Raw genomic sequence first — 14782 nt, forward strand, 5'->3', positions numbered from 1 at the left:
CTTCTATGCCCCATGGTTCCTCAACTTATGACACTTTTGAACTCTCCATCTTATCTCTATAAATCCACCCTACCTTTACCCATTTTCCACATGCTGCTTTCTTCACTTTTTCTAGACTTCGTTACACACTTAAAAGTGTTGGACTGTTTTTGTTACCTTTTTTTCTCCCACCTGTGTAATTATTTCCTCCTGGTTATTCTGAGGTTCAGAATGAATGCAGTGGTAAATGTGCTGCTTACAACTGACATCAGCAAAATTGACAAGAAGGGTGTTGATATAAACTCAGCAAAAAAGAAACATTCTCTCACTGTCAACTGCGTTTAATTTTAGCAAACTTAACATGTATAAATATTTGTATATACATAACAAGACTAAACAACTGAGACATAAACTGAACAAGTTCCACAGACATGTGACTAACAGAAATTGAATAATGTGTCCATGAACAAAGGGGGGGGGGTCAAAATCAAAATTAACAGTCAGTATCTGGTGTGGCCACCAGCTGCATTAAGTACTGCAGTGCATCTCCTCCTCATGGACTGCACCAGATGTGCCAGTTCTTGCTATGAGATGTGAGACCCCACTCTTCCACCAAGGCACCTGCAAGTACCCAGACATGTCTTGGGGGAATGGCCCTAGCCCTCCCCTCGGATCCAACAGGTCCCAGACATGCTCAATGGGATTGAGATCCAGGCTCTTCGCTGGCCATGGCAGAACACTGACATTCCTGTCTTGCAGGAAATCACGCACAGAACGAGCAGTATGGCTGGTGGCATTGTCATGCTGGAGGGTCATGTCTGGATGACCCTGCAGGAAGGGTACCACATGAGGGAGGATGATGTCTTCCCTGTAACGCACTGCGTTGAGATTGCCTGCAATGACAACAAGCTCAGTCCGATGATGCTGTGACACACCACCCCAGACCATGACGGACCATCCACCTCCAAATCGATCCCGCTCCAGAGTACAGGCCTCAGTGTAACGCTCATTCCTTCGACGATAAACGTGAATCCAACCAACACCCCTGGTGTGACAAAACCGTGAAGAGCACTTTTTGCCAGTCCTGTCTGGTCCAGCGATGGTGGGTTTGTGCCCATAGGCGATGTTGTTGCCGGTGATGTCTGGTGAGGACCTGCCTTACAACAGGCCTACAAGCCCTCAGTCCAGTCTCTCTCAGCTTATTGCGGACAGTCTGAGCATTGATGGAGGGATTGTTTGTTCCTGGTGTAACTCAGGCAGTTGTTGTTGCCATCCTGTACCTGTCCCGCAGGTGTGATGTTCGGATGTACCGATCCTGTGCAGGTGTTGTTACACGTGGTCTGCCACTGCGAGGACGATCAGCTGTTCATCCTGTCTCCCTGTAGCGCTGTCTTAGGCTTCTCACAGTAAGGACATTGCAATTTATTGCCCTGGCCACATCTGCAGTCCTCATGCCTCCTTGCAGCATGCCTAAGGCACGTTCATGCAGATGAGCAGGGACTCTGGGCATCTTTCTCTTGGTGTTTTTCAGAGTCAGTAGAAAGGGCTCTTTAGTGTCCTAAGTTTTCATAATTGTGACCTTAGTTGCCTACAGTCTGTAAGCTGTTAGTGTCTTAACGACCGTTCCACAGGTGCATGTTCATTAATTGTTTATGGTTCATTGAACAAGCATGGGAAACAGTGTTTAAACCCTTTACAATGAAGATCTGTGAAGTTATTTCGATTTTTACAAATTATCTTTGAAAGACAGGGTCCTGAGAAAGGGATGTTTCTTTTTTTGCTGAGTTTAGCTGCGTAAAGGCATGGCTTCCTTGTTTTAAGTCTTAAGTGTGAATGTTTGTTTCTCATTCTGCTGGAGTTGTCCAAGTATTGTATATTAAAACTACCTTACGCATCCAGTTGTTTCTCCATTTGTAACTCATCCACCAAAATGTTAAATATGCTGTTTTCCATTGTGTTATTTGTGCTGGTCTAATTTATATAATGGAAAAGCAGCAGAATCTGTGCGCTTTCGGATAGTAATTATAGTTGATATGGTGCTCTTCGATGTCCCAGGTTTGTGGCATTGATGAATAAATAGTTGTATCTCTATTTCAAGTCAGGTGTTTACATGTTATTTCGATTTCTTTAAAACAATGCAATTGTTGGAGTTCATGTGTTTGACTTGGTTGATTGGTGACTAGGTGCATTCTTGTTAAATAAATACAGTAAAACTTCAATTAAACGCAGTCTCAAATAGCCGCCTGTCCCTTTTAGTAGGCTGGAATCGGCATACATTTCAGAATATAAACGCCTGTTTCAAATAAATGGCAGGTCTAAATGAATTGTTCACGAGAGAACTTCAATGAATACCGTAAAAATTGTGCAAAAGAAGAGAAAGGAAAGCAATATCATTGCCATGGATGAAACAGCAGTGTGGTTTGACATGGTAGTCTCAACTAGCAACAAGATCTTACGGTCTCACTTCAGTATTCCACGTTTGTCCGGGGGTATAAACGTCTATGGGTGAAGTGAAATGTCAGGGTTAACGTTGTTAAAAAGGAAAAAAAAATTGATGGTTGCACACAAACTTCACAGTTAATTTGCCCCTAGTGCACGGTATTGAAGACATCTCCCAATGTCTTGGGGACTAGGAATATGTTGAATACGGTAGTCTATCTGCTGTGATCGCATTGCATCTACAGGGGAAACGATATGATAGGCAGCCTAGTCTTTGCAAGTCTGATTTGCGATGGATTTATTATTATAATATTTATACTGATCATAATCGTCACAGTTATCAGTGTGTTAGTCTTTTCAACATTTCATTGAGCAAAGACTGTGTGCATTAAGGAAATAGGCGTCTGGCTCAAATAGAAGCCTGTCTCTATTAAGCGCCTCGGCTATTAATTTAAGTTTTACGGTATGCTTATTAATTCATGATTATGGATAGTTTCTGCAATGACTTTATCTGGCTTTGAATCTGCCACAGAACATGTCAACAAGTTACTTCTGAATTTCTTTAATACAGTAGTGCATTCTGACACCATGAATTGAAATACATTTCACCTTGTTCATATAGTTGGCAGAAATTGTAAGGGATTAAACTTTTGACCTGCACCGGCTGAAGGAGAAGAGGATCTGGTAAAATATGGTATGTTGCTAATATCATCTAGGTAGCTAGCTATTTGGCTCGCTTCTTTGCAGAAAACTAGCCTATTCATGGAACATTGTAAATATCTGACTGCTACTGGGAAAGTAGCAGTCAGACACAAGACCAAAAACATAAATAAGCTAACAAATATAAAATATGTCCATCTATCTCATCACCTGTTGTGCGGTAAAGCTTACGTTGGGCAAACGAAAAGACAATTAAAACAACGAATAGCTGAACACAGCAGCGCAATCAGGTGTAAGAACACTGACTACCCAGTAGCAGCCCACTTTGTTGAAGCTAACCATCCTATCTCCTCCCTCAAATACATAGTTATTGAGCATTTTACCCTATCAAGGAGAGATAACATTGAGACCCTTCTTCTACAGAGGGAGGCCCACTGAATCTCCTCCCTAAAAACACTGACCCCTAGTGGTTTGAATATTGAATTTGATCTCAGGTCCTTTCTATTAACAGTTCAACCCACACTGCATATCATGTTTCTCATGTTGATAATGCTCATTATGCATTATGTTTGAACCAAAAATATGAAATTAAATAATGAAACAAATATGAAGGTAAATTAAATGTAACAATGATTGTTGATATTAACATTATGTATTCTATTATTTCTAATCATGTTAACAAGATTATGTAAATAATTTCCCCATGTATTCAACATCTTGACATGGTGTAAAATATGTTTGTTTACAGTTCCACTTTTTCATCCCTCATTACCTTAATTACTATGACACCACACTCACTGTGTTCATTGGCTGCACTAATTGCACTGTTTGTCTACATAACCTGGTTCAAGCATTTACCATGTAACCCTGAAGAAGGCATTGATTGCATGCCAAAACGTTGGTTGCTATACTCATTAGGGCTGGGCGATATGGCCAAAATATCATATCACAGAATTTCACATTATTTTATGTTTTTGATTAATAAAAGTTCTACATTTGCTTTATGAGTAGTGTGTGACCATAGGGTGGCAACACATACATTCTGAGTTCAATGAGTCTATCGCCATTCTGATTGTTTTATACTGTGCATTTACACTGCAACAGATTTCTGCATTTCCTGTACTCATTTGAGAATTTCCACACTGCCACGTAGAGCTGCACGATATGAGCAGGTCTACATTGCAATTTAGATCAAAACACTTGGGTTAAACTTTTGGAATAAATGTAAAAAATATGATTATTCTAATTCTATATACTTACAAAATAATAGTGGGCACTTTGAATCCATTTTTGTTTGACATGACAATTAATGAAAATGCCAGGGAGGAGTTATTGTGACAGGTTAGCAACCAAAGTGTTAATCTTTGGCTACATTAAATGTTTTCTCTTAGCTACTACTTCATGTAGCTAACATTCATGCTTCGCCTATTCCACTTCGATTTAGAAGATACATTTGCACAAACAATGTGCTGACTTAGGCCTTCACCATCACTGGTATCAGGCTGTATAGCTAGCTACGCTTGCTCTGACTCAGTATATATATTTGCTAGCTAGTCAGCCAGCTAGATTGCGATTAGCATTAGTGGCTAACATGACTTAGCCACAACTTACTAAGAAAAGACTTACTAGGTGTTTTCAGATGTAAGAAACACTAACTAATACTAATTATAGAACGCTTGTGGATTTATATTAAGAAGCAAAGTGGAAACAGCATTGTTGCCATCCACATTGTTACATGTGCTGCAGTGACCATGCAGACTGAATGCAAGTGTCTCATACTCATATCTCAACAAATGCGCTCCTTGAGTGAGAGTGGGTGGGGTTAGGTCTGTGTGAAAAGCGGCATGGAGAGAGGGAGAGTGGAGAGAGATGACTCAAGTAGCGAGGTAAACTATAAACATAGACGTTACACACATCGTATCACATTTAACAAACCAAACATTAAAATACCGTTATAGAAGGTACCGTAAACCCAAACCGGTCCATACATCAATACTGGTGTAACGGCTGTCGGAAGAGAGAGTAGACCAAGGTGCAGCGGAGTTAGTGTTCATCTTGAAATTTAATACGAACAAAGAGAACACTGCAAAAATGAACAAAACACAACAGCAAACCAGTCCTGTTAGGAAACACTCTAAACAGAAACAATCCCCCACAAAACCCAAAGGAAAAACAGGCTCCTTATGTGTGACTCTCAATCAGCAACAACGAACTACAGCTGTGCCTGATTGGGAGCCACACATGGCCCAAAACAAAGAAATACAAAAACATAGAAAAATGAACATAGAACGCCCACCCAATGTAACACCCGGTATAACTGGTATATCGTAAAATACGGTATACCGCCCAGCCCTAATACCCATTAAATGTTCGGGAGAATAATTAATTGGTGCTACTTTAAAAAAAAATATATATATATATTTTTGTAGTTTACTCTCAGTCAGCACATCTATAAAAATGTTTGGATATGTGACAGTTTATGACTTTTACTTAAATAAAATATGGAACAGTAGATTAACATTTTGTTTTGGATCAAGGTAGCTAATAGCTAGCTGACAGCAAGGTGTCAGTAAGAGATGAGGTGCAGGAGCTTGCAGGGATTTATAGTCTTGCATGATGTCTACTTTGATGCGAATTAGAATTTTATAATCTGAAAGTAAATAGAGACGAAATATACTGATAAATGTCACTTTATCCAAGAGAGCTTTATACAGTTATCACAATGCCACACCAAGGTAAGCCTACAGCAAACACAGACGTAATTTTAAGTGTTTCTAAAATCCCCTATGGGAAAAATGAATGGTGAAAAAACAATTGGAACCATTTCCGTGTTTGACCGCTGAGTTTTATGGGTATTATGCCAACATCACTGTGGCATTCTATTTGACAGGCACGTATCTCATCCCACCTCAACGTCCAAAGCTAATTTGTTATAATTCAATTGTGTGACCAGCGCAGACTTATTTGAGTGTCTGAGCTAGTGAGCTAGTTAGCAGACAGAGTGAGTGGCTGTCATTGCCTGGCCTGGCTGACTGGTCTCACTGTAATGAGCTCCTGGGCTGTAAATAATTGTATTAACAGGGATGAAAAGAAAGGCGGAGAGAGACGGAGATAATGAGACAAACGTAAGTCTCCCGAAAGCTAAGACGAGGAAATATGACGAAGCGTATGTAGCGCTTGGCTTCACTGTGACTACGGTGGGAGACGAGGAAAGACCGGTATGTTTACTGTGTCTAAAAATGTTGGCAGCGGACAGCATGAAGCCAAATAAATTAAGGCGTCACTTAAAGACATTATACCCCAATCACGCTGATAAACCGCTTGAGTATTTTCAGCGAAAACGTGCCGAATATTGCCAACAATCGTCCCGCTTTGTGAATGCTACTTCAGTAAACCAGCGAGCACTGTTAGCATTATATAAGGTGGCGTACCAAATTGCTCAGTGCAAAAAAATCCCACTCCATAGCAGAGGAGCTGATACTGCCTGCAGCATTAGACATGGTCTCTGTCATGCTGGATGACGCAAGTGCTGCAAAAATAAAAACTATCCCTCTGTCCAATGACACTGTCGCCAGACGTATAAATGACATTGCTAACGATCTTAAAGAACAGCTGGTAGATAAACTCAAAAACAAACGTTTTGCCTTACAGTTCGATGAAGCAACTGACAGCAACAAAGACTGTTTGTTTATCGCTTATGTACGTTTTGACATGACAAACTCCATGTGTGAGGATCTACTTTTTTGTAAATATGTCAGAGACAGAGCCACTGCTCGCCTCCCTACCTCTGTGGAAGCACAGTTCCTGCTCAGCCCAGTCAAAACTGTTCGCTGCTCTGGCACCCCAATGGTGCAACAAGCTCCCTCACGACGCAAGGACAGCGGAGTCAATCACCACCTTCCGGAGACACCTGAAACCCCACCTCTTTAAGGAATACCTGGGATAGGATTAAGTAATCCTTCTAACCCCCCCCACAAAAAAAAAAGATATTGATGTACTATTGTAAAGTGGTTGTTCCACTGGATATCATAAGGTGAATGCACCAATTTGTAAGTCGCTCTGGATAAGAGCATCTGCTAAATGACGTAAATGTAAATATAATGTATCATGCTTCAAACTCCGTTTCGAAAAGCTGTGCTCTGCAAAACGTGCTCATTGTAGCCATTAATCCTGACTTCCTCATTTTGATTTAAAAAAAATCAGCACAAATTGTTTTATTCATTTTTGTTTTATTGGTCATAGTGTTTCATATATTGTGCTCCTGAGTTAATGTTGCTGATCAATTTGAATGTATTATTATTTATTGATTATATTATATTTTATTTTTCAGTATCAAATGGTCAAAAAATGTTTCCAGTTTAAATAAGGCTTGAATTTTTTTTTACATTTCAGGCAAATTGATGCACTTTAAGTCTTTTCTGTTACAGACTAAAAAACAATGTTAATAAAGTTATTCTTTGTTGTAAGTTGATCTATATTTCTTTCTTTTTTCTTTTTTTGTTTTCTTTAATGTTAATAACAATACAATGTTATGCAGAGGTGTACTTATAACAAATTCATAGACAAATTATACTATTTACAGTCGTGGCGGATAGTTGGGGGGTGCGAAATGTTTACTTCTTCATAGGGGGGGCGTAACAGAAAATAATTGAGAAGCACTGGGTTGGAGTCATTAAAACTCGTTTATCAATCACTTCACAAATTTCTTGATAACAAACTATAGTTTTGGCAAGTCGGTTAGGACATCTACTTTGTGCATGACACAAGTAATTTTTCCAACAATTGCTTACAGACAGATTATTTCACTTATAATTCACTGAAGTTTACATACACTAAGTTGACTGTCCCTTTAAACAGCTTGGAAAATTCCAGAAAATGATGTCATGGCTTTAGAAGCTTCTGATAGGCTAATTGACATCATTTGAAGCAATTGGAGGTGTACCTGTGGATGTATTTCAAGGCCTACCTTCAAACTCGTGCCTCTTTACTTGACATCATGGGAAAATCAAAAGAAATCAGCCAAAACCTTCAGAAAAACATTGTAGACCTCCACAAGTGTGGTTCATCCTTGGGAGCAATTTCCAAACGCCTGAAGGTACCACGTGCATCTGTACAAACAATAGTACGCAAGTATAAACACCATGGGACCACGCATACCGCTCAGGAAGGAGACGCGTTTTGTCACCTAGAGATGAACGTACTTTGGTGCGAAAAGTTCAACTGTATGTGTTGACAGAGGTTGTGGATGGGGTGGGGCCGCCAGAGGTATTTTGGGGATGGGGTGAGGTGGTGGGGTTCTTCAAAAAGGGGGAAAATTTAGTTTTTTTTAATCAATTGTGTTGCCTTTGTGACCCAATTAAAAACAATTGTTCACAGAAAATGCATTATATCTTTAGGCAAAGTGTTACCACAAATGTCTGGTTGGCTTGGAGAGGGTAAAGTGTGTTGTAGGGAGGGGACTGATCAGGAATTAGGGGTGTGGTGACACATTGCTGACAATCCAATGATATAAATATGATCTATGCATGTAGATGTAACACTAAACACACCCACAACAATGAGCCCTAGACAGCCACTCCCCTGACAGCCCTCTAAGATCCTTTTGCATCAGTAATGTGGCCTACAATAAAACACACAGTAATGCGATCTTTTTGTTTCTCCTGTATCTAGACTACAAACAACACAGATTAGGCCTAGTTTAACCATTATCTGAATAGTTTTGTTGTGGGGACAAAAGTTACAATGAACCTCAAGATGTACAGTACATTTTGGGTCGCTCCTAATTGAGTTGGTGAAAAACAAAAAGTACAATAGTTGATGCATTTGACCTGGCCAACCTCCAAACACAGACCAATTACTGATTGGCATAGTGTAAACCTACAGATCTTTATCTTGCTGGAGGCTACAACATGCCCTCTCCATTGTCATGATCACAAACAGGTGGATGAGTTTTAAAGTTTAGGCACAAACCTTTATTTACAAAACTACACATCATGACAAGAGGTTAGAAAATGAAAGGGTGGGCTATGTCTACATCTCATCTCCACATATTGTTTACATTAAAGGCATTCCATCAAAAGTTCTAAGCACATCTGCCAAGTAGTATATCATTTCATAAATTAAACTGGAAAAATAAGCCACATGACTAACTACACCATAATGATATGTTTGACTATTAAAGTAACTTTGAACTGAAAAAAAGTAACTGACTCAAATTATTACATAGCAATAAGCTCAGGCAAAATTCTGTTTTTTTCTGGACATCCTGTCAATTACACTGTATGAATTGACACTACTTCAAACTTGTAATAGTTTCTATCATCAGAATGTGTGGTAGGCAACTTTAATTTAATGGTCATCTGGTTGGTTGCTTTTTTGATTGCATAACTTTTTCTCCACCGCACCTACAGACTGTAAATGTAACTGGTACCACCTTTGCAGAAGGATAACAATTTAAATAACACGCCTTCCCCTATTTTCCCTTTTAAAAAGGATGAGCTGAAATCTCGCGAGCTCTATCCCCGTTTGGAACTCACGCTACCAGTCGGCATCTTAATGCTTAACTGCACTGTTGGTTGCAAGGAGGACGCAATGGGAGTCTAGGAGGAGTTGCACCAAGGTCAATGCAGCATCCACTCTAAAAAGCACCGAAAACATAACACCGCGGATTTTATTCGCTTTCGTACAAGTGTGCTGAAAGCGAGAGGCCCGTGAAGCGTTTAAGACGCGTTAGCAAGGGCTGAAAGTTGATGCCTTTTTCTCGCTTTTTATGTAGTGTATATAACGTTAGTGAGGCAACTAGCAAGCCATCCTTCTCCATTCGTAGCTCTCCGCATGTCTGGACTACCTTTTCTCAATTCGGATGTACCGCGTTTCTGTTGGAGCGAATATCCAGACGGTCTTCCACCACTTGGGTGGTATCAGGAGTGTTCGCTGAGTAACTTGATGTCGGAAAGAACTTGGGTTTAGCAGCAGTGTAGCTCTGCTATTGTACACGAGTTGTGCTGGACATTTAGCTAGCTAGGTTTGTCTCTGCAAGCTCGTCCATTCATCAGTAATATTTGCAATGTCAGCACCATCCTCCACGCCTCCCGCTCAGGAAGAGAACCAGGCGCCAGAAAATGAGGGACTGACCGTGGATACAGGTTTGAAGCCCGCCGGCCCGACACCCAGCTCGAGTCGGTTCCAGGTGGACCTAGTGGCTGAAGCAGCCAGCGCCGCTGATAAAACGCCCAGCTCGGATTCCACTCTCGCATCTGGCGACAAAGCCAGCCCCGAAGGTTCGGAGCCAGCGGCGGGTGGTGAGGCAAAAGGCCGGTTCCGAGTGGTGAACTTTATGGATCCCAGTGGAGCGAGCCCACCAGAAGTAGTGCCCGCTGAAGGTTTCCAGAATGGAGACACCGTAATGAGCGAGGGCAGCCTGCATTCTTCGACAGGAGGCCAGCATCACTACCACTACGACACCCATACAAACACCTATTACCTGAGGACTTTTGGCCACAACACCATCGATGCTGTGCCTAACATTGATTTCTACCGGCAAAGTGCTGCTCCGCTGGGGGACAAGCTGATAAGACCCACCCTTTCGGAGCTGCACGACGAACTTGACAAGGTAAGCAACCGCGAATTTATGTTTTTGAAACGGGTGCTTGGACAGATGCCGCGTTCAAAACAACTGGGAACTGCGAAATCTCCGACTTCCGTGCGTTCAAGTCAACTGGGGGAAAAACGAGCTCTGACTGGGAAAATGTGTTTTGAATGGTCAAGCACCTCGGAATTCCGAGGTGGGAAACCTGGGCCTCTTTCCAGAGTTACGACTTTCCGATCTGAAGATCACCGACGTCAGGGTTCGACCTCGTTTCTTTTCTTCCGATTTCCCAGTTGTCTTGAAAGCAACTTTCTTTTTGCTAGCCAGCTTTCTGTATTTAGTTGTAATTTTGACATTGTTGCGGTCAATCCTATATTGTTCAGTGGCTCATTTTGCCGTCTCTTATGCACATTTTATTGTGCTTGTTTAAAATGATGGCTAAATTGGCAACATTGGTGAGACATCAATGTGTGAAAATGAGTTTTGCGCATTCTTCGATAGAAACACATGTGAATAGGATACACGTATTCGTTGTACTTGAATAGTGTGGTTAGAGTATTTGGATTAGAGGTCGACTGATTATGATTTCTCAACCCTGATAAGGATTATTGGAGGACTAAAAAAAGCGGATACCGATTAATCGGCCAATTATTATATTTGTTATTGTAATGAAACAGCAGGGAGCAAGTCTCGAACCCCCGACTTTCAAACCCGAAGTCCGGCGCTATCGACTGTGCAGCAAAAGCATGCTGCTCGTCCGGCAGAGTCGATTTCCGAGCTTATAAACCCAGGGTCGTTACACTACTCCCTCCTTTCAAAGAGCGCGTCCTCGAGCTAGCTTGCGACTCTACGTCTTACAGGAACGAGCTCACCGGCCAAGCACACGCACTGTCGTGGATGCAAGGTCCGATCACTTCCGACACCAATGTAATGAAACACCAGGGAGCAAGTCTCGAACCCTCGATCGACCTTCAAACCCGAAGTCTGGCGCACTATCGACTGTGCCGCAAAAGCATGCTCGTCCGGCAGAGTCGATTTCCGCGCTTATAAACCCAGGGTCGTTACATTATAATGACAATTACAACAATACTGAATGAACAATGAACATGTATTTTAACGTAATACAAAAATAAAACCTATTTACTTTCAAATAAATTGTGAAACATGTTCAATTTGGTTTAAATAATGCAAAAACAGTGTTTGAGAAGAAAGTAAAAGTGCAGTATGTGCCATGTAAGAAAGCTAATGTTTTTGTTCCTTGCTCAGAACATGAGAACATATGAAAGCTGATGGTTCAATATTCCCAGTTCTTCAATATTCCCGTTTAAGAATTTTTAGGTTGTAGTTATTATAGGAATTATGACCTGTCAACTATTTCTCTCTATGCCATTTGTATTTCATATACCTTTGACTATTGGATGTTCTTATCGGCATTTTAGTATTGCCAGCCTAATCTCGGGAGTTGATTAGGCTTGAAGTCATAAACAGCGCTGTGCTTCAAGCATTGCTAAGAGCTGCTGGCAAATGCAGTAAAGTGCTGTTTGAATGAATGCTTACGAGCCTGCTGCTGCCTACTATAGACTTAATTATAATATAATAAAAACACAGAAATACGAGCCTTAGGTCATTAATATGGTCAAAACCGGAAACTATCATTTTGAAAACAAAACGTTTATTCTTTCAGTGAAATATGGAACCGTTCCGTATTTTATCGAACGGTTGGCAACCCTAAGTCTAAATATTGCTGTTACATTGCACAACCTTAAATGTTATGTCATAATTATATAAAATTCTGTCAAATTAATTACGGTCTTTGTTAGGAAGAAATGGTCTTCACACAGTTCAACGAGCCAGGCGGCCCAAACTGTTGCATATACCCTGACTCTGCTTGCACAGAGCGCAAGAGAAGTGACACAATTTCCCTAGTTAATATTGCCTGCTAACATACATTTCTTGTAACTAAATATGCAGGTTTAAAAAAATATACTTGTGTATTGATTTTAAGAAAGGCATTGATGTTTATGGTTAGGTACATTTGTGCAAAGATTGTGCTTTTTTTCGCTAATGCGCTTTTGTTAAATCATCACCCATTTGGCGAAGTTGAAGTAGGCTGTGATTTGATGATTTACATTTACATTTAAGTCATTTAGCAGACGCTCTTATCCAGAGCGACTTACAAATTGGTGCATTCACCTTATGATATCCAGTGGAACAACCACTTTACAATAGTGCATCTAAATCTTTTAGGGGGGGGGGAGATTAGAAGGATTACTTTATCCTATCCCAGGTATTCCTTAAAGAGGTGGGGTTTCAGGTGTCTCCGGAAGGTGGTGATTGACTCCGCTGTCCTGGCGTCGTGAGGGAGCTTGTTCCACCATAGGGGTGCCAGAGCAGCGAACAGTTTTGATAAATGAACAAGCACCGCATTAATTATATTCAACGCAGGACAAGCTAGTTAGCCTAGTAATATCATCAACCATGTGTAGTTAACTAGTGATTATGTGAAGATTGTTTTTTATAAGACAAGTTTAATGCTAGCTAGAAACTTACCTTGGCTCCTTGCAGCCACAAGGTCCTTTTGACGCTGCGCTCGCGTAACAGGTGGTCAGCCTGCCACGCAGTCTCCTCGTGGATTGCAATGTAATCGGCCGTAATCCTCGTCCAAAAAGACTGATTACCGATTCTTATGAAAACTTGAAATCGGCCAATGCCGATTTTTAAATCTGCCAACGTCTAATTTGGATATCAGCTTAAGTAGCGCAGAGAACGCACAGTTCAGTAAACAAGAGTGAACGCTTTTTTCACAAAGTAGGAAATAGTCACTACAGGAATTGACAATCAGTAGGATGTTTTACTTAGGCCATAGTAAAAACAAATGTATTTACCTAGCAATATGTCTGTATCTGACAGTTCCCACTTGAGTAGGGGGACCACATTTAAAATACCCAAATGCTGACAACAAGATGATTTTGCGGGACAATACATTTTTTTTGCTGCACCCCCCACCCCCTCAAAGTTTGTACTGACAGATGTAGCCTATTGATGAATATACTATTATAGAATATGGATACAATACATCCTCCAATTGCAACATCTGCCTTTGGTCTAAAACAATATCCCAATGTCCCAGGACAGTGATTGGGGACATTGCCCTGTGTAGGGTGCAGTCTTTCGGATTGGACGTTAAACAGGTGTCCTGACTCTGTGGTCACTAAAGATCCCATGGCACTAATCATAAGAGTAGGGGCGTTAATCCTGGTGTCCTGGCTAAATTCTCAATCTGGCCCTCATACCATCATGGCCACCTAATCATCCCTAGCTTATAATTGGCTCATTCATCCTCCTCCTCCCCCCTGTAACTATTCCCCAGGTTGTTGCTGTTAATGAGAATGTATTCTCAGTCAACTTACCTGGTAAAAAACAATAACTAAGTTAGGCATGCCTAACTTCAAAATGGGTCATGGCATCATCAGTCACTTGTGAATGATAATTGTTTTACCAGTGAAATGTCAGCTGCGTCTGCATGCCAAATTTTTGATATTAGTTTAATGGAAATACAGTGCATTCGGAAAATATTCAGACTCCTTCCCCTTTTCCAGATTTTGTTACGTTAGAGACATATTCTTAAATGTATTAAATATTGTTTACCTCATCACACACAATACTCCATAATGACAAAGCAAAAAGAGGATTTTAGACATTTTTGCAAATGTATTAAAAATTTACGTAAGTATTCAGACCCTTTGCTATGAGACTCTATTGAGCTCAGGTGCATCCTGTTTCCATTGATCATCCTTGATGTTTCTACAACTTGATTGGAGTCCACCAGTGGTTAGGGCTGTTAAGGTGACCGTATTACTGCCACACTGGCGGTCACAAGTCATGAAGGCAGTCAAATTTCACGTAACCGTTTAGTTGCGCTAATTAGACTTCTCCAAGCTCTGATGGTTATTAGTAGCCACCCAAACTTGCTAACTGCCTGGTACTCAGCACTCTCTTATTGTCCCTCTAATCACTCTGACATCAATGCAAATGTTATCAAGTCTAATCAAAGACTTCATGAGAGCCCATGAGCTCGTGTTGCGCAGCATTTCTATAGGCTATGCAATTGCGTGA

General features: G+C 40.8%; 1 protein-coding gene across 2 annotated transcripts in view; it reads left to right on the forward strand.

Moving 5' to 3' along the window:
- The first annotated feature begins 9621 nt into the window (after positions 1–9621).
- Positions 9622–14782, forward strand: part of LOC106562900 (solute carrier family 12 member 2) — a 145491-nt gene continuing 140330 nt past the window's right edge. For both annotated transcript variants that reach the window (XM_014127975.2, XM_014127974.2), the window contains exon 1: positions 9622–10690. In XM_014127975.2, coding sequence (XP_013983450.1) covers positions 10145–10690 — 546 coding nt within the window. In that variant the 5' untranslated portion in view covers positions 9622–10144. The remainder of the gene's footprint in view (positions 10691–14782) is intronic.

Source organism: Salmo salar, chromosome ssa11 (genome assembly GCF_905237065.1).
Source record: "Salmo salar chromosome ssa11, Ssal_v3.1, whole genome shotgun sequence".
Taxonomy (NCBI): domain Eukaryota; kingdom Metazoa; phylum Chordata; class Actinopteri; order Salmoniformes; family Salmonidae; genus Salmo; species Salmo salar.